The sequence below is a fragment of the Schistocerca piceifrons genome, chromosome 1, assembly GCF_021461385.2.
Source record: "Schistocerca piceifrons isolate TAMUIC-IGC-003096 chromosome 1, iqSchPice1.1, whole genome shotgun sequence".
NCBI classification, from domain to species: Eukaryota; Metazoa; Arthropoda; class Insecta; order Orthoptera; family Acrididae; genus Schistocerca; species Schistocerca piceifrons.
This window is the reverse complement of record NC_060138.1, coordinates 1,104,218,187-1,104,239,183: the sequence shown is the minus strand read 5'-3', so window position 1 is coordinate 1,104,239,183 and position 20,997 is coordinate 1,104,218,187. Positions and strand designations below refer to the sequence as shown.

Below are 20,997 nucleotides of genomic sequence, written 5' to 3'. Positions count from 1 at the left end.
TTCTGTAACCTCTACACAGTGTGGCAGCTGTGCAGTCCCAGCTGTGTGAGATCTTCTTTCCCATTTCAGGTCTCACTCACTCTTCATATTTCCTATCTACAAAATTTCGACATCTTCTTACAACACATAAAAATTTCTAACTGTTCTTTACAGCATTAAACTAATGAATGCTGTAGGGAGGAGGTTGCTCTATAACCTCCACACAGTGTGGCAGCTGTGCGGTCCCAGCTGTGTGAGATCTTCTTTCCTTTTCAGGTCTCACTCATTCTTCATCTTTCCTATCCACAAAAAATTTCGACATCATCTTCCAACACATAAAATTTTCTGGTATGGTTATCAATACAGCATTAAACCAATGAATGCTGTAGGGAGGAGGTTGTTCTTTAACCTCTACACAGTGTGGCAGCTGTGCAGTCCCAGCTGTGTGAGATCTTCTTTCCCATTTCAGGTCTCACTCAATCTTCATCTTTCCTATCCCCAAAAATTTCGACCTCTACTTTCCAACACAAAATTTTCCGGTATGATTATCACGTCAATAATAAGCTAATGAATGCTGTAGGGAGGAGGTTGTTCTGTAACCTCTACACAGTGTGGCAGCTGTGCAGTCCCAGCTGTGTGAGATCTTCTTTCCATTTCAGGTCTCACTCACTCTTCGTCTTTTCTATCCACCTAAAATTTCTAACTCTTCTTTACAGCACTAAACCAATGAATGCTGTAGGGAGGAGGTTGTTCGGTAACTTCTACACAGTGTGGCAGCTGTGCAGTCCCAGCTGTGTGAGATCTTCTTTCCCTTTCAGGTCTCACTCATTCTTCCTCTTTCCTGTCCTCAAAAATTTCGACCTCTTCTTTCCAGACATGAAAATTTTCTGTCATGGCTATCAAGCCATGAGTTATGTAACTATTCCATCTACCGATTAGTGAAGAAAAATACCTAATGTGACAAACCTGATAGTGACAAACAATAGAGAAGTATGACGTAATTAAGATACAAATGTATTTGAGTAACAAGTATGTGTAGAAACCTGGTAATATAGTAAGTACAAAGTGTTGTGTTATTGGAAATGGTCCACCAACAGTAATTTAAAAAGATATATGAATTCATGTACAAGCAGGATCTGAAATAGTAGTGAAACCTAGTGTATGCTGTAGAGCTAACTAATTAATAATAAAAGAGATTGCTTAGTGTTATGAAAAATATGCAGATAAGTTGTAAGGATAAACTCACCTGGTATAGCAAGGAAAGGCAGTGTAATAGAATTGAGCAGTGTTTGTGGTTGAGACGTGAAGGACACGTCCCTGAAGTATTTATAAGGTTGGAGCTGGCCATTATTTTAGTGTAGTGTGTGACAGGATACACCTACACGTATTGAGGTTATGAGTTGGAGGCGTGAATGCGACCATAGGTACCTTTATGTTAGATGAGACAGAGCAGCTCATGGTGTCCTATAGGTTTAAGGAATTCAGCATTATGCTCGTCCATAATTACTTGATGCACTTTAGTGGTAGGTCTGAGAGAGACTACCTGAGGTTTCAGCGTCCGATCGAGTGGAAATGGATTGCCACGTGAGCAAACTGATCAGCTGCAATACACTAAGAATATGAAATAAATATGCTTTCCTATGCTTTAAATTTAAGTGGAGTGAGTATTACTTAAGTTCATACACTAGCAAAGTAAGTAAGTACATAATGACAGACGTAAAACATTATTTTAGCTCCGCATAAATACACTTCATTGTAAGTAAGTACGTAATTGCAGATGTGGAACTGACAACAGCAGAGGACCAATAAGTGGATTTAGTAGTCAACTAAACGTAGTGTGTTTTGAACACTCAAAACTGTACTATTACCAAAAGTTACTCACATGTACATGGAAGCTGAGAAAACAACCACTAATCATACTCATACTATCTCTAAGAATAAAGTAATCATAGATGAGTCAGTTAAGTAAATAAGATGCAGATTTGTCAGGAATGTACCGAGCATTGGTTCAGTGTTCCGGCCCAGAAATAATAAATTCAGATTAAATATGATTTATGACTGTATGCCTTGAGCATAAATTTTCTCAAGTACGTCATTGACGGCGTTTTGAGCCACTTGTTTAACGATTTTATGACAGTTAAGTAACCGCGAGAGTAATACTGAAAAAGTTCTGTTAACTTTGTTCCAGTAACATATCGGAAGAGAAAATGTATATATCCCCATTTCATTGTGACCCACCCTTAGATAATAAGTGAACAGAGTCTGAGGCACTCTTTTTGTTTGTTCTACAGGACAAACCAGATAATGGCAGCCTGGTAGCTGCGTGAAAGCGTGGAGTGACTTGGACACAACTCACAGTGACCCCTCCCCTTTCCCCCCATGTAATTTAGAGAGAACGTGAAGGACGCACACCATAGCAACTTCCCCTCCTCTACCCTTATGAATGGAAGTGTAGGACGCCAGCCAAAGCGGCTACAACCACGTGTGTAAAAATTATTTGTGGAATTTTCTTTCAGGTTTAGAAAGACTGCTAAGAGATAATCATCTGTTTATGTGTCATGTTATTTTCTTTGAATTTGTGTCTGTAAAAATGTATTTAATGTATTTAATGGATCTAAGATTTTCATAAATTTTTTAATTTATATGTGTTTGTTTGTCTAAGGCAATATGTATGCGAAAATATTTCATTGACTTTGCTTAAAATTTTGAGTAATGACATTGTTTAAAAAGGCAGTTAACATGCCTACAATTTAAATAATTAATGTAGGTAATCAGTTTTCTTTAATGTTTCTACCGGTTTATATTTCAATTTTGATTTTTCATAGGGAGTTAAACTGTACTCTTGCTTCCCTTTTTGTAATTAAATTTTTTCTTCATTCATTAACATTCATAAACAAAAAAATTTAAGTAGAGGGTGATGTAGGGAAGCAGCCTACTCACGCTATAGTAAATTCACATCAGTTTCCATTATGTGCAAGTCAGTCTGCTGTAACTAGCTCTGACGTCATAAATGTTGCGCAATACCTTAAAAATCAAGCACATGAACTAAAACTTTTCTAGCATGTCAGAAATAATACTAAATTAATGTGTGTTAAATATCAGTTTGATAACTTCAGCCATTTCCGAGATTTGGACGTTTTTCTGGAAAAATCATTGGCGCAACAGAAAAGAGCTAGAGACTTCAAAATTTATATTTAGATTCATATTTCATAATGATTTAATAAAAACAGTACTTTGGATTTCACAAATTAAGACTTTAGTGGAAATTCATGATTTTCTGGTTTTCGTCTCAAAACTGAAGGAAGCAAGATAGATTAAGTAGGTTAATAAATAAGGCTAGGATGTTTAGATTTAAATAGATTGGAGGTCCGCTATGACTATGAAGATGTGTAAATTTTCTTTTTAATACCTATAAAATTATAGCGATAGCGGATCTCAACAGGGCCAGTTCAGAGCTCATCTACTGCGGGCAGTGTAATTAGATTAATTCTCTCGCCCAGAATATTTAACTTAGCCATGTCAAAATTTTATTATCAATACTTACCTGCGTGCTGAATGCACGTTTAAATTAAGAGCTTCTTCGGCCATCAGCCAAAGAAGCTATAAATTATTATGTAACTTGAAGTGGTGCATTACTAGCCCAGCGGCTAGTCGGGAGAGCGGATTTAATCAGGCGTTCCCTCAGCCGTCCGCACCGTGGCTTTATATATAAGAACACTGCGCGAGGAAGCAAGGCCCCAGTTCTCTCCAGACGCTGAATGACACGCCATCTGTGTCGGTAGTCGCGTCGCATCAGTGTATCTGCTACAAACAGCCTCGGGTGCCGTATTAAGTTACTAGAGATATGCGGAACCATGAAAACATTTCATGTGAAGTGTTAATTCTGGGATGATTTTCATTATCTAGCTTCAGTTTGCGTACTGTTGTATTTTCACGTGCCGTCGCGGGACAGACATTCTACCAAATATTTAGCGTGGCGTTTGATGAAGTATTTTCATCAAATTATGGCGAGCATTCTTTTTAACATTTGATTCGGACATTTATAGTTGCATCAGCGCATTAGACTCTGAACTGTTCTGTTAGTTAGGTTGTAGGGATACTTGTGTTGTTTATCAGTGAATTTCAGAATATACTCAACTATTTTGGAAAACCGTTTTTGATTAGAAATCCCGGACAATCTCCTAATTCCTCAGAGCTATAAGCTGCAGTTATAATAACATTCTCAGGTAAAGTGGGCACTAGGATATCTACTTACTGGCTCCAAGTTTTATTAAATCACTTTCTGGGGGCCACGAAGTAAATAGAGAGCCAGTGTTGAGAACGGCAAAAGACAGCATTAACAACATTCTAAAAGCTAGAAACTGATTCAACACGCAAGCATATATCCAGCAATCAGATTTTTTATTATTGTTACAAACTTATACATCCGCCGCCCCACATATGGTGCATCGGCCGGGAAATCGACTAAGTGAAAGTGATTTTTAACTATTCGGATTCGCGAGGGAAATGCGACACGCAACTGAGGATAGAACAGTGAATGTGTTACGTGTGCATGTGGACGACGCAATTGGATTAACAACGCATCTGGATTGACGGAGCTGGCACTGAGTCTAGCGGTGCTGCCGGCATCGCGAGAAGCCAGTCTCGCCGTACCGCAGTCGTCCCCTGGAGCAGCCGGCGCAGAGCCTGCAATTGCGGGCCACGCAAACACACAACAGCCGTCGGAGAGCCGTCTGCAGTTCAACGTGCCACGTCGCATCAGGAATCCTGGTACGCCGCGCCGGCAACGCCATACGTCGTGCAGAAGGAACTAAGTTAAGTGAAAAGCTGTTAAAAATTTTACTAACCTGCACTAAAAGACTGTCGGCGATCAAGAGTAAATCGAGCAGACGTATAGTTGTGACGACCACGGCGGACAGAGCCATCACACCGACGTCATCTCAGACGCCTTCGCAATCTGTTCCACCGCGCGACCGTGGCGCTGGGCGCGGACGGCGGAGGGAGCGCGACACGGGCGGAGGGTATTAAATCAGCCGCCGCCGCGACCGAACCCAGTTCCCTCTGAGCAGCCATAGCGTACGGATCTCCGTGCCGGCACGTTCACAGGAGCTCAGTCCGTCAGTTCACCTGATGATGGCGACATGTTTGATCGCCGAAATATTGTGCCCGTTGGACACTATAGACTGGCAGCATACCCGTGGATATTTTGATTATCAAATACGCCAGGAGAAACTCAAGAATCAGTTCATGAAATGTTTAAAATTACACTGATCATCATCTTCTGTAAGGGTGTTGATTTTAAAATCCCACACATTATGATCCTTAAAGGTTTCTTTTTTACCATTTTTTCTAATACTGGTGTCAAATTTCTATAAAAGGAGCACAAGCTGCCCAAAGGAGATCTATAAGCTGATATTACATACATGCTGATATCTTTGATTTCAACACCTGACAATTCCATGTCTTTTTTCTATACAGTGAGAGTTGCGTATGTCCAGTGGTGAAGCTGCAACACTGTCTTTTACAAATATCCAGCTTCCTCCACCTCTGAAGACTTTCCTTGAGAAGTGATGCACTACTTCGAATAGTGGTAACACACCTGATTCTATTTCGAGAGACTTCATCCAGTGTTCAGTAATACATAGTATTTGGGCATTTGACAGTTCACTGTTGATACTCTTTAAAAGTTCTAGCTCATTCAGTTTGCTCTTAAATCCCTGTACATATTGCAAATAGATTTTTGGGGCAGAGTCATGTATCACACCAATCAATGCATTCCCATGAGAAAATTCTGGCATTTTTAAATTACAATTGAATGTTTGGATTTATTAACAGTGTTACTATATGTCTGAACCTTAACTGAAGTTGTAATGTCTGATCTTTTTTTTAGAGGGGAATAGCAAAAATCCTCCTCCTTTGTTGTAGACCACCATGGCCATAAGTTAACACTTACTTGGCTGATGCTGTGGGTGCCATTGCTGTTTGCTGGTACCTTCACTGGTGATGGAGCTGTTTGAGTCAGTTTTTGCTGCAGTACTTGTAGCAAACTTTGCTTTTACTGTCCTTGCTGATTTGTTTTGTGATACTCTTTCTGTTGCTCCCCTTGATGGTGCCTCATCATCATCAGATTTCTGCACAGAAACAACCTCTGCATAGGAGCGATCAGTGAAGAAGGTCTCGTGTTTTATTTATTAGATTCTGTAGCTATTTCTTGTGCTGCTTCTACCAATGTTGATGGTCTGACACATGGAATTATGCTGTTTGCTTCTCTCTATTTGCAATGATTTCATTTATCATTTTACATATACAGTTCTGTCCTTCATCATTCAGATGCATTCTGTGCCTGGTATGCTGGCGCCTGTCCAATTTGCAAATATCGAGGATGCTGCATTTTCCGAACAAAGAACACATCTGTTTTATTTGAATGTTAGTTTTTTGTATTTCGTTGTTCACAAACAAGTGATGCATGAAGTCGAATTTAGGTGGTACTGTTGCAACGATTGTGTTACACTGTTTATTAAGTTCTAGAAACTTCTTTATTTCTGCTAGGCTATTATCTGCTTTGTTTTTTGCAACATCATTTGCACCAGCTATACACACAGCATAATCATTTTTTGCTAACATTTTGTAATGCAGACTGACACCAATAACATTTTGTGTTGTTGTTACTGGCTTAACAATATCTGATGCATAACATCTCCTATGTTCTTTGAAAAGTCTTGTCACATTTTTGCCAGGGCTGTCCATTAAAAATAATACACAACTGTTGTATTTGTGATGTACATTTTTGTTAACACTGTGTTTTACATTCGTTTCATCATTACGTGCAATGGATGGTATGCACAACTTCTCACCGCCACTGTTTTTCCTAATGCTGAGCTTGAGACATTGTTTCACCATTCTGTTGACACAACTGGTTTGAATGTTCATTTCCACTTACTGGCACTGGCTCAGTCTCTTTACTCATGAAAAGAACTTTAAATTTGGTTTTAACCTTCTCACCGTCACCATTTTTCTTAATGCTGAGCTTAGACATTGTTTCACCAATCTGTCGACACAACTGGTTTGAATGTTCAGCTCCACTTGTCGGCACTGATTTAGTCTCTTCACCCAAAAAAAAGACCTTTAAACTTGGTTTTAACCACCAATTGTCCGATGTTTTCACTTCCTGGCAGCATTTTTGTGTTCAAACTTTTAGTTTTTATATGATATCCTAGTCCACTCATTTGAATTTTTAGACAGAACGTAAATGGACCTTTGTTTGCATGAAGGCTCACTCATTTCCTTTAAAAGTTTTGACATATCACTACTCACTGCACTAATGATTAACTGACGACTAGAAATACACTCATACAATTTCACAATTTCAGCCCTACAATTCGCACGCACTTCACTTTTACCATCATTATTTTCATTTTTTGCAAGAGCACTATTCATTTGAGACACAATGCCCCATCTGGATGATCAAACATACCTGCGGAAGACAGGACAAGTTGGCGATTCTTTGTTGCAGCCCTATGTTCCACATAAGGAGCTAAAGGAATTAATAAGGAGTTAAATGAATTAATAATAATAATAACACATAATATATACACAAATCAGGCCACAGTCTTCAAATTTCAGAAAAGTTCTCTTTAAACAGCTGGGAATTATAACTACACCATGCTGCTTATATTTACTTATCTGTTATGCACATCACAAATAACATCAGCCATTTTCTCACAAACAGCAGTGATAATCAAGAAACAACAGTTAGACTAAACTCATTCTGATCAAGAGTACACACAAAAAAACAGAAATAGGATTTTCTACAAGAGAATAAAGTTTTACAAAAAATTTTCCAAAGAGATTAAGGGTATACGGAATGAGTTTTTCGATTGGGTAATTGCATTTTCGAAAAATTTAGAGTCTCCCGTTTAATACCATGTACAAAATATTTGGATGACGTGAATAGAACTATTTTAAATAATTTTTTAAAATAATTTCGACACACGATGTTCCGAACCTTGTGTATGAGACGCGAAATATACCTGATATAGACAGCCTTGCCAGAGATGTAATTGAGCACAAGAGAGTTAGCTTTTCTGTTGGCTACACTGCTAGACGATTGACAATAGATTCTGCACCATTTGTATTGTTTCCTTTGTGAGTACATCCATGTCATTGTTGTGAACGTCGTATGTGGAGAAGTCATTGAGTTTTCTTTCCTTCAACATGCCAAGACCTAGTCTGAAGGTATTTAGAAAGCGTGTACATTGGCGCAAGAAAGTAAAGTGTACTAAAAATTCGTCTGATTCATCTTCATCAGTATCTGATGTCCCAGTAGCGACTAATCTCAACACTGGTAGTGATACATTGAGTGATACTGCTGCCACTACACCGGAAAGTGCTTCAAGAAGAAAACTAGCTGGAATTGAAGAAACTAAATGCTGGGACTACAAAATATGAGGTAATTAACGCCTCTTTATTATCAGACGTTTTGGAGAACAATGTGTGCTGCAAACTATGTGGAAAATGTGGTGTTTCATTGAAAACAAACTTACATGTAAGACTTGCTTGTGAATTAGAGTTGATATGCAGTTATTGCAAACACAGTGTTACTTTCTTCAATTCCTCACATGTTACTGCAGATACAGTTAAACTATACAATACAAACATTAGACTGGTTTATGGATTATGGTGTATAGGAAAGGGCAGGGCTGCAGGTGCCATGTCGTGTGGTGTGATGAACCTCCCTCCTCCACCTTCAAAATTTAACAAACACATAATTGCAATAGGCTCTGCTGTAGAAGATGTGGCACAGGAAAACATGAAATATGCTGTTGAGGAAGCAGTTGTTGAAAATAATAATAGCAGAGACTTGTCCATAGCTTTTGATGGAAGCTGGCAGAAGAGAGGCCACACATTTCTGAATGGTGTAGTAACAGCTACAAGTGTGAACACTAGTAAGGTAGTTGATGTGGCAATACTTTCCAAGCATTGCAGATGCAAGGAGAAAATGAAAAATAAACATGAAGAGGAGTGCGTGGCAAATTACTATGGGTCAGGTGGTGGTATGGAAGTTGCTGGTGTAAGAAGTATTTATCAACGCTCAGTAAAATGGTACAACATTAGATACATAAATTATCTTGGAGATGGTGACTCAAAGGCTTTCAAAGAAATTGAGGAACTGAGACCCTATGTTAACTATGTGAAAATTTCCAAACTGGAGTGTGTTGGCCATGTTCAGAAAAGGATGGGATCAAGACTTCGACGGCTCAAGGCTAGCATGAAAGGCAAGAAATTGAGCGATGGAAAAACTTTAGATGGGAAAAATAGACTGACAGATGCTACAATAGATCAAATTCAGAAGTGCTATGGTCTAGCAATAAGACAGAATACAGCAGATGCAGAATTAATGAGAAGAGCAGTCTGGGCTCTGTTTTTTCATACAGCTTCAAACAATGAGAATCCCCAATATGGGCTATGTCCAAAAGGAGACGATAGTTGGTGCAAGTACAACAGAGGCAAGGTAACTAAGAAACAATACAATCACCCTCATCACCTGCCACCTGCCATAATGGATGAAATAAAACCAATATTCCGAGACCTCGCAGATATTAGTCTACTAAAGGAATGTCTTCATGGCCGGACTCAAAATCCAAATGAGTGTGTGAACCATGTGATATGGAATAGACTACCTAAAACTGTGTTTTTGGGTATAAACAGTCTTCACTTTGGCGTTTATGATGCTGTTTCATCATTCAATCAGGGCAATATAACAAAGTGCAAAGTTCTGCAGAAGTTGGGGCTCTGTGTAGGACTACGAACTGCCACAGCTATGCTTTGTTTGGACAAGGAACAGCTCCGGTCTTCAGATAATGCCACAAAAGTATATTCAAAGATGGCTAGACAGCATAGCAGAGCCATCAAGAGGAAGCTGTTGGACGATTCTGATGATACAAGCTATGGAGCAGGCTTGTACTGAAGTAAAAACTTTGAAGCTAATTTCCCGTAACTTTAGTTTTTTGTGTATAAGGTACATTTTCTCGGGGCCTATTTATAGTAGAAAGATGAAATTTTCTGTAGTTGTTCCTTAAGACCTTCTAATATATCTGAATTAAAAGATATGTGGAATTATTTTTTATTAATAGATGTAAATTTTAAAATACTTGTTAAAATGTGTAACTTTTTTAACATTTACAAAAAATATCTGCAAAACTAAAAATTATTTTTTCAAAATTAATAATTCAGCATAAAAGCAGAACATATCTCTGCGTTCTGTGAAAAAATCAAGAGTATCGTCCAAATAACAAATAAGAAAATGTTCCTAACTTTTAGCTCAATTTAACATTACAAGCATAGCGCGTTCCGTATACCCTTAAATAGAACACTAAAATACAAATATATAACAAATCAGTTACAACATATCTCTTAAATAATTCATAATACACAGTCAAGGAATATTTAGATAGTAATTCTAAAGTAAACAATCATTGTTTAATGAATCTTCCTGCACAATCCTGTTCTCAGAATTTGTGATGTGTAATTGTAAGCTCTTTACATTTTCTTTAATTCAACATTTGCAAATATGTATAAAAACACTGCACACAACATAAATTAACAACGCAACATGTTAATCTATACCTACATGAAATAATATTACTGTGTGCATGTGTTAATATTTTTTAATTTCTTTTCCAATTAAGATGACATGTCTGATATAATTTTGTAAATGATCTGTGAATGAATAAAGAACTAACTAATTAATGTGTCATTTATCAGAGACTTGAAGGGTGTTCCAACAATGACAACACAGACAGTTGTTGCTTATCAATAAATTAAAATAGGTATTAAAAATCACACAACTGCTGCTACCAGTATGTTTCAGATAACTAAAGAATTTACCAGGATGTTTGTTAATATCTGGACGTTATCATTGTTTCAAGTTATCTAGACTTTTTGATAACTTACACATCATGATTCAAATAAGTTCAATTTCTGCTTAATTCTGTGCTGTATTTATAATATATATTGTACAGTAAGATAACATTATGTTTTGTAGCCACAAAAAATGAATTTCTCCCAAACATCATTGACAAAGTCCTAAGTAAAAAGATGAAGAAGCAAGCCAGGTCTCTAATGTCCTCAATGAACAACATAGAAAACTGAAAAACGAATAGTGCAGAGTATCTTGCAAGGCAGGTCCCTTCTGTTCCCAATGAACAACACAAACTAGAAAACAAATTATGCAAATTACCTTTCATAGGGAAAATGTCAAACAGGAAAAGTAACATTTTGAAGGCAAAGGGTTTCTCTGTGCTTTTCTATGTCACTCAGACAATAGGTGGTTGCTTGTTTAATGCAAAAGACAAAACAAACAACCATCACAAAAAGGGGGTTTATAAGATCTTACGCTGGGAGTACCAATCTTGCTACACTGGACAGACCAGGCGGTCAATCTGCACCAGTCTTAAAGAACACCATAGAAGCTGGAGTTGAAGAAGCCTGATTCAGCCTTTGCAGAACATTGCCTTAACAAAAACCACAAATACATACAGATGTAGAGGTCTTACACATAGAGGAAAAGTGGGCAAATCTCAGCCAGTTGGAAATTCTAGAAATAAAAAAAAACTGGTATGTATATCCTGCTAGAAAATGAGCGAACCCAATTCATTCATTCACCTCTTTTAGATAATAACACAAAATCTAGATAAAAGTAAAACTTTGGGCCTCAATCCATGAGTAGATATAAAGTTCTAGGCTGACGCATAACTTTATTCCTAGGTATGCTTAGTCAAGTTGGTGTAATTGCTAAATTGTGCAATTCCATATCTAATTTGTCAAAAAATGGTCAATGAAGTAATTTTACATTAAGCCAAGGATTGATACATTACAAAGTTGACATGTTTATCTTTACCTTATCATTACATTTATCTTTAAAACAATGTAGAAAAAGACAGATTGCTACTTGCCATTAAAAAAAAAACGTCTAGTTGGACAGGCACAATTAAAGGACACTCACATATAGCTTTCAGCACAGCCTTTGTCAATAGAAGACACACACACACACACACACACACACACACACACACACAAACAAGCAAGCACACCTCATACACACGACTGCCATGACTGCCATCTCCAGTATGTCAGGCTGGAATGCTGGAATTGTTGGTCATGTGTGTGTGAGATGTGCTTGCTTGCTTGTGTGTGTGTGTGTGTGTGTGTGTGTGTGTGTGTGTGTGTGTGTGTGTGTGTGTGTAACTGATGAAGGCTGTGGCTGATATGTGAGTGTGTTTTAATTGTGCCTGTCTGCAACTTGATGCATCTTGCATCTTTTTTACAGTAAGTAGCAATGTGTCTTTTCCCACACTGTTAATATTCCTAGCTGGAGATTCCATTGTTTGCTTCATGTTTATATTTGCTTTCTCTTCTTTAGAGTCAGTATTTTTAAATAAAATATGGCGCCGACTGTACAGTGTAATGACACATTGCATGCATACAAGAATAGTAAAAACAACAGTTCACTGTATAAACAGTGTAAAAAGCGTGTTATGAAAGCAATCTTATGTGTAAAGTGCAGCTATTGGCTTCATGAAAAGTGAGCTAAAGTGAACCTAAAATTTGTAAGTGACAATCTGCCATGGTCTTGCTCCGACTGTTTGCAGTGTGAAGCAGCCGAACTTGTAAGTACAATAAAGTCGAAAGATGACATAATAAAATTGCTAAAAAGTGATATTGGACCCCTGAAAAATGGGATTAAATCTCTGAAAGAAGCAAACGCAAAGTTGGCAAGTGAAACAGTTTCTTGTGTATGTAGAAATTCTTTGTCAAGTACAATAAAAAAACAAGGACGATTCTCATGTGCAAATTTCAGTACAAAAAGACGCAGAGGACGTACTGAGTGGAAAATCTGTAAACAAATACACTTGGAAAACAGTTACATACAAGAAAAAAAAAAATCTTTGAAAATACCGGTATCTCATCAAAACAGGTTGACGAAAATAAATTTCTCGTTATTGGCGACTCCATACTGAAAAATGTGGTAGTTCCGAACTGTGATATCGATGTTCGCCCTGGCATTCAACCTCAACAACTCGCAAAACATTTTAAAAATATCAAAAAAGCATGATTCTAACTCCAGAAATAATAGTGGTCCTAAGACAAATTTCAAAGCTGTTATAATACATGCAGGGACAAATTCATAATACAGGCTCAAGACTGGTAATCAGTGGAATTTTACAAAGAAGATTGGTGCGTAACACTCACATAAACAATTTAAATGGCAGCATTAGGGATCACTGCAATGAACTTGGTGCAATTTTTGTTGTCCCAAACAAATTCCTGAGTGACAAATATCTGGGTAGGGATGGTGTTCATTTAAATAGACTTGGTCGAGTGCAAAGTAAGCGGAAGTTCCGAAAAATGTTGGTAGGTGCCGCCACAACTGACTTCTGCCGTCTAATATATGTAGCAGTACTGGCACCAAAACCTATGCGTCAGTGAATAAATTAAAAGAAAAGGTAGAAGAATGTAAAAATTATGCCATGTATTCTTTCGTGAATGCTGCTACCTCATTTAACTCCTGTCTGCCTAAGAAACTACGAAACTAGAGTGAGACAACAGCAAACACGGAAGAATATACAAATAATGTCATGTTTATATTCGTGTTATTCTTAAGCTGAATAGTGATACAGCCAGAAATGAAGCTCGAATCTAAGATGACTAATTTCTGTGCAGAATGTAACGTACTAAAGAGGCGTCTGCAAAGATTTTCAAACGGAGAAAATTTTTTGCTTAACTCTCGTTTGGAATAAATTCTATCATATGCAATCTATTATTTGGTTCTTGTTGATCATTATCAAAGAAAGCAGCAGTGTAAGTAAAAACAAATAGCAGTCTCTTGCTGTTGTTTCGCTTATGAGACAATTCCTCTCTTTTTTTTTATTGTAAGCGGCGGCAGTGCGCACAAAAGCAAGCCATGCCGTGAGCCGCGACAGGTCATAAACACTCATTATCAGAATGCAACAAACAATGCATGACACAGTACAATAATGCATTTTCAGCTTAGAGAGACATAAACACCTATAACAAAGAGAACGGCACTTATCAGATCAAAGCAAAATAAGCAATTGATTCAAACCAGACGAAGCATGGGAAAAAGGAAGGGTACTCGTATAAATACGGACGGAGCACCTGACACATAGCAATGGCTACTTGGTAAAGCTTAATTGTTAAGCTTATGACTCGAACCAAACTACTGTAGCTGTATCTTCATCCATTCGACCTCAATTGTGTCTCATGTTACAATGGACCAACTTTGTTTCTATTTGGAGAGGCGGTCTAAAACTTTTCTCTCCCCTTGAATTTCGAGTCTCAAATTTCAAATGCGGCTTAGATTCGAGATTTTTTTTTTTCCCCCTTGATTTTGAGTCTCATTTTTCAGGTGCGGCTTAGATTCGAGTGCGGCTTTTAGATTTGAGTAAATGCGGTATATAACTGTCAAGTGGGAATAAATAAAACTGACACTGCTTTTCAGAACTTCATTAAAATTTATTTAGATTTGTGGTATTCTTGTTCTCCTCTTATAAAAATCAATCATAAAAGCCAACCTATAAAGAAAAACATTAAGTGGTACACACATGAACTTACCAATATGAGGGAAAATATGTTATCGTTGTACCACATGTATAAAAATTCTCTTAAATATGGAACGGAACAGAAAGATGAGCTGTACAAAGCATATCTTGAATGTAAGAGAACCTACAGAACTAAGCTTCGAATGGCAAAAAGAACAGCATATGAAAGATACATTGAAGGGGCTCCTAATAAGTGCAAAGCTGCATGGAATGTTGTTGCACAAGAGCATTGCAGGAATGATGAACATAGCATAGTTCTTGACCCGGATAAAGTTAATCATTTTTTCATGGACTCTGTAAGTGATATTAGGAAAAAAATTGAAACAACGAACACTAATGCAAGTGATCTACTTAAGCAACAACAACCTACAAACAATACCTTTAAATGGAGGACAATCGCACCCACTGAGATTACTAAGGTAGTGGCAAAGTTCTCAAACTCCAAGAGCATGGACTACTCTTGGTTGTCCAATTACATAATTAAAAAAACAGTGCATATAATTAGCGAACCATTGGTCTTTCTGTTTAATAGGTAGCTAGAGTTTGGAGTCTATCCTACAACTCTAAAAGTATCGAAAGTTATCCCAGTGTATAAAAAAGGGGACAAACATGATCTAAAAAATTACCGACCAGTTTCAACAGTTCCCATTTTCTCGAAAATATTTGAATCTCTTATTTATAACCAACTAAACTACTACTTTGAGTCGCATAAATTACTCTCTAACAGTCAATTTGGCTTCCGCAAGGGAAGAAATACCACCACTGCTGTTCTTTCAATTGTGAATGAAGTAATAACAGCCTTCGATAATAAAAATAAAGCCTCACTTCTTTTATGTGATTTAAGTAAGGCATTTGACTGCATATCTCACAATATCTTACTTGCTAAACTCAAATTCTATGGCGTACATGACTCTGCATTGGCAGTAATTGAATCATACCTAAACAATAGGAAGCAGTTTGCCTCTGTCAGAAACAAAGACTCACAACTGCTAGAAATTAAGACAGGCATCCCACAAGGTTCTGTCCTTGGGCCCTTCTTTTTTATAATTGCAGTCAATGATTTACCACATTGCATCCCCAATACTGTTATTTGTTGCGCTGATGACACAACTTTGCTTGCTCAGCATGAGAACATATCAGTTCTGCAAGATATAATGCAACATGGCCTGGAAGCAGCACTAAATTGGTTCTCATCAAATACACTGCTTTGCAATCCTGATAAAAACCAACAGATTATACTAGGATTGTCAAAAGAGGTAGAGATGAAAGCAGTTAAAATTCTAGGAATTCATGTAGACTCTAAGTTAACGTGGGAAACACACATCAACCATACCTGCACAAAATTGATCAAGTTACATATTTATGTGGAAACTGAGAAGCCTGGTGACAAAAGAATATTTACGAGTTATTTATTTTGGACTCTTTCAGTCACATATAGAGTATGGACTGCTGATATGGGGACACTCTCTTCACATCACTGAAGTTCTGAAAATTCAGAAGAAAGTGATACAGGCAATGAGCAATTCTGGTAGATCAGAGCACTGCTGGCCACTGTTCATTCAGCTGAAAATATTAACAGTTATTAATCTTTATATATACGCCTCAGCATTGTATGCAAAAAACAATATAGCAGATTTCGAAATGAGGGAAAACGTACACCACCATAATACCAGAGGCAAAACAAAATTAGACATACTTAGGCTGACAAAGAACAGGAAATTCCCAGCTAATCAATAGTCTAAAAATATTTAATAAACTTCCATTTTCTTCTCGGTCGGCTCATATAAGTAGCTTCAGGAGCAAGCTACTAAACTGGTTACTAATCAATCCTTTTTACAATATAACAGAATTTATGAATATAAAACCAGTTGACATTAATTTTTAAGGATTTCATTATGTGATGTCACTGAATGTATTTATCTTATGCTATGGTGTATGTTATCTTCTATGGGCACTATTTGCAATGCTCATTTAGCTTTAAGGTACTATTCAAGGAAAGTGTTATATGATATCCATGTAAATTGCCTATTCCACCTCAGGTGGTCAATGGTGAGTAAAGAATCTGAATGTACTTGAAAATAGGCTTATAACCCAAAACCTAGGTTATGCTGGAACCATAATAAAATTTGTGAGAAAAGACAAGAACAGTGTTTGCTTGGTTAATTTACAATGTTTCACCAAGAACCCACAGTTAATTCAATTAAAATTATTATGTTTTGTAAATGAATTTTGAATAACAGCAAGCAGAAAGGTTTAACAGCTTTATACTCACTTTCCTTCTTCAAACCTTCAATTGTTTTATGCATTTCACTATCAGACACTTTCAACTTGTCACGCCCCATATGACCAAGTTCTGTAAGAACACTATTGTTTACTGCAACAGCCTTCTGGCATAAGTCAAAACACCAAAACGAAACACTGTTCAGCTTTTCTTCCAATGCCGAGAGGTATGCAGATTTATTTCCTGTGGCTGAAAAGTAAATGACAGTCATACTATTGCATCAAAACATGACATATTTAATCATGAAATTCTGCAATCAGAATGACAGATATTTGTTTATAAGTATCCACATATTTTCTGTAAATACAGCATAACAAAACCATACGTATCATATTTCACCAAGATACATAAATGTGAATGGTATGTTTTAAGACTTTTGGCGAAATCTGAAAATTTAGTTTTTGTGTAAGATATCTTGACAACTGACCTACTCACCATCTTCTGGTGACCCAAGTAGCAGTCTTAACATGTACTCACACCTGTGACTGAGGTATAACTGGTGTTGCACTCCTATATATGGTCAAGTTTGACTCCTGGCTCCTAACACCTCCTTTGATATATGTTTATGTCATTATAAAACATTACAGTTTTTAATAATGCCATAAAGTAATTTTAACTCTTGACTTTTTCCTCTGAATTAGCTACAGTTCTCTCTTCCTAGTAATTATCTAATACTATGTCTCACTGGTTGGCAAGATTTACTGTCAACATCTGCCAACAGTGAGCAGATACCCCATAAATAATCACTTTTTCATCAACATTAGTGAAAGTTATACAAATGAAATGACACATTTCAGAGAGTTTACTGATCTTGTACAGATATGATTTTATATATACAGATGGAAGCAGCAAGTGAAAATTTCTACCAAGGCTGGGAATCAAACAAGGTCTCCTGCTTACTAGGCAGGTCGACTAGCCACTAAGCCATCTCAGCACAATGGTTTGCACAACTGCAAGTGAAAATTTCTACCAAGGCTGGGAATCAAACAAGGTCTCCTGCTTACTAGGCACGTAGACTAGCCACTAAGCCATCTCAGCACAGTGGTTTGCACAACTGCACGGATTACCCTGGCATGCCTTCCTCCTTGATCCAAATTCTCACAGCTGCCCCAGTCTACTTTAAATTCCCCCTTACAAACGACCAGAACTGACAAGGCTCTCCATGTTCTGGAATAGCACCTCAGCATCAAACATATACAAATGAAATGTTAAATTTCAGAGACTTTATTGGTCTCATGCAGATATCATTTATCGGGTGTACCTACAGCTTGTGTGTGTGCATATGTGTGTTTTAATGTAAGCATGTCCAGGACTGATAAGTAGATCGCATTTGATAGCTATGAATGCGAACTTACAGAGAAAGATATGTAGTATACAGGTTTGAATAAATAAAACTGTAAAAAAGTAATCATGGAAACACAATGTGTCTCATTCCCTTAGTTTTCTAATGTGCAGTCCGCTTAGCATTATTTTTCAAATTAATATTAAAGCCTGGGTATGCTCCAATCTGACAACTGGGTATAATTTGTATTTTTTCCTTGACATGTTGGCTACAGGACTTGCTAAGTAAATGGATACTGCAACTTAATGATGTGTGCAACACACACAAATTGACTGGGAATGATAACAAATGCACCCAATATAAAATACTGTTAATAAGCAGCATTAGCCACATGTGCAAAAAAGATATGCTGTTCTGGTGGAATGCTGCAATTTCCATAATTATTACAAATCAGATAGACTGTTCCAAAAATTGGTAGGTATCATAACATTAACAATAATGATCCAATAAAAATTCCTCTCTGAACGAAGGTACGCTCATATCAGGCTCAGAGACCAAGTCTGACACCTTCCTTATAATGTTGGTTGAAGGAATAATGAGAACATTTTCTCTTGTGTAAAAAACTACATAGTGCACTTGCTTTGAGGCACATTTTAATCACTCTACACATCATAAACCTAAGGCATTTATTTTTCATCCAATAATTTTTGTTCTCTTCCAGAACAATTTGGCCCCTCTTTCTTTATTCACTCTGAAACTTGTTTGTTATGCCTCTTCTACTCTTATGCCACTTTGTATTTGATATCATTCTCTAACTATAGGGTAGTTTCCTATTTCTATTAGCATGCTTGCTACTTATGAAAAAGAGCTGACACATGAAAAGCACATAAATCATTCTCAATTCACAACAGCCCACTCTGTTATCATAGTGGTATATGAAACATACAGTAAAGTCTCAAAATATGTTAGGCATACCATGAGCAATTCTCTTGTGAGCAGAACTGAGATCTTCACCTCCTCCCAGGGGTCCTACATCCACAATTTTTGGCTGTTCAGGAATTTCAACATCTTTCACTCCAGCAGTTATCATTTCTTCTCTAAGTTTAACCATGGCATCATACAGATGAAACATCTCACCCTGAAAATGCAAGATTTTTATAGATGCAAGTGGAAATTATCTCCATCACATTTTTGCACGCTAGAGTCTTTACATTACTAACAATTAATAGTGACAGCTAAAGTGTATGAACCACTGAAGATATTACTAAATGACTAACCCAATTCCTAGTGCACCATTCCAGTTTCAGGTTGCCAACCTAACTGTTTTCAGAGTTAACAAAAATTTGATTTTCAAAATATCGCACAATTACTGACTGAATTTAAAATGCTTTCATAATCTATTTATTAACGGGCATAATATTATGTTAAAGGTTTAACACAGCAAGACAAGTATTACAGATAGTAACTGTACATATGTCTTGAAGCAGTGTAAATGACCATATGTGACTGCTCAGGCTATATTCATCCAGTATTTGAGATTAACGGCATTTTGTGACTTGTAACAAACTTTACAAATAATTTCAAACCTTTATGAAACTTTTTCTCACTGACATCCTCCAAAAAGTGATGAAAGTGACATCCTCCACAAAATGATGAAAGGAGAGACGTTTATTGCTTACTACATTTTTGGTGTTCATACAGTAAACTGCAGTATCACACATGATGTTTTAAGTTATTACTTCTTTTCTGCTATTCTATTTGCAACACATTTTGCAGACAGCAGCCACATATACCACTGAATGTACCTGCAAAATTATGTAACTGAACGAAACATAAGAAACTAGGTTTTTCTTTAAACAGAGCACAAATTACCCACACTATGCTTCCAGTGCTTGATAATGAGAGCACTTAGCAACTTCCAACTAACCTTAAACATAACTTCAAACCATTTGTAAACTTATTCTCATTTACGTGAATAACATTAAATATCTAATGCCTTTAGCTCATGTGTAAAGTGAACAGAAGTTTCAAGCTCTTTTGTATATAGGAGTTTGATTCTTTAATGCTGCTGTTCTGTTAGGGTTTATATGACCAAAAATGGTTACAAATTTCATTTCTCAGTATTTAAATACCAAGATAACTATGAAATTTGTTGACTCTGTCTGACAATACCTACATAACATACTTACAGAAAAATGTGTTAAAATATTATAAGTAGTTTGATCATAAACGTTAATAGTGACATTCATCATGTTCAGATCATAATGATTTAATATAAGCATGGTTACTATAATGTCATATATTTTTAGTTTCTGTTATACTTGGTGATAATAATGATTTTATCTTTTCAGCTTTCTATGACCAATTAAGGCTCTGTGTTTACAATAATAAACTTGTTTCTTGATTTTTCGAAGAAACTGTTGAGTACTTCTCACAGGAAACTGTTGAGTACTTAACAATTATTTGAATCTTTCAAACGATGGAAAATCCAGGATGGAATGTAATAATTTATGAAAAGGATAGTTGCTACTCACCATATGGTGGAGATGCTGAGTCACAGATAAGTACAACAAAAATACTGTCACAAAATGAGCTTTCAGACAACAAAGCCTTTGACATCTTGGATATTCGGGAATCCAGCCAGATGTTCGCGTCATTCTCGCGCGATATTTCAACAGCGTGCCTCGCTGTCTTCTTCAGGTGCTACCTGAGACTGGTCCTTGGGTCGATCGAGTCCAGTATTTATGCCTGGGAGGAGCTGGGCATTCCCTAAGCGGTCTGCGCCGAGTCGAGTGTTCCATCTGTGGTCCTTAATGACCTCAAGATTTTGGCAC

The 20,997-nt window shown here is 37.0% G+C and overlaps 1 protein-coding gene across 1 annotated transcript in view; it reads right to left on the bottom strand.

Moving 5' to 3' along the window:
* The window catches only part of LOC124777936 (intracellular protein transport protein USO1-like), a 198,312-nt gene that overhangs the window by 123,045 nt on the left and 54,270 nt on the right, over nt 1-20,997 (bottom strand). The window contains exons 4-8 of the mRNA XM_047253491.1: nt 19,139-19,301; nt 16,873-17,070; nt 7,454-7,513; nt 6,920-7,083; nt 5,933-6,110 (exon numbers count right to left, since the gene is read on the bottom strand). Of these exons, the coding sequence (XP_047109447.1) occupies nt 5,933-6,110; nt 6,920-7,083; nt 7,454-7,513; nt 16,873-17,070; nt 19,139-19,301 (763 nt within the window). The remainder of the gene's footprint in view (nt 1-5,932; nt 6,111-6,919; nt 7,084-7,453; nt 7,514-16,872; nt 17,071-19,138; nt 19,302-20,997) is intronic.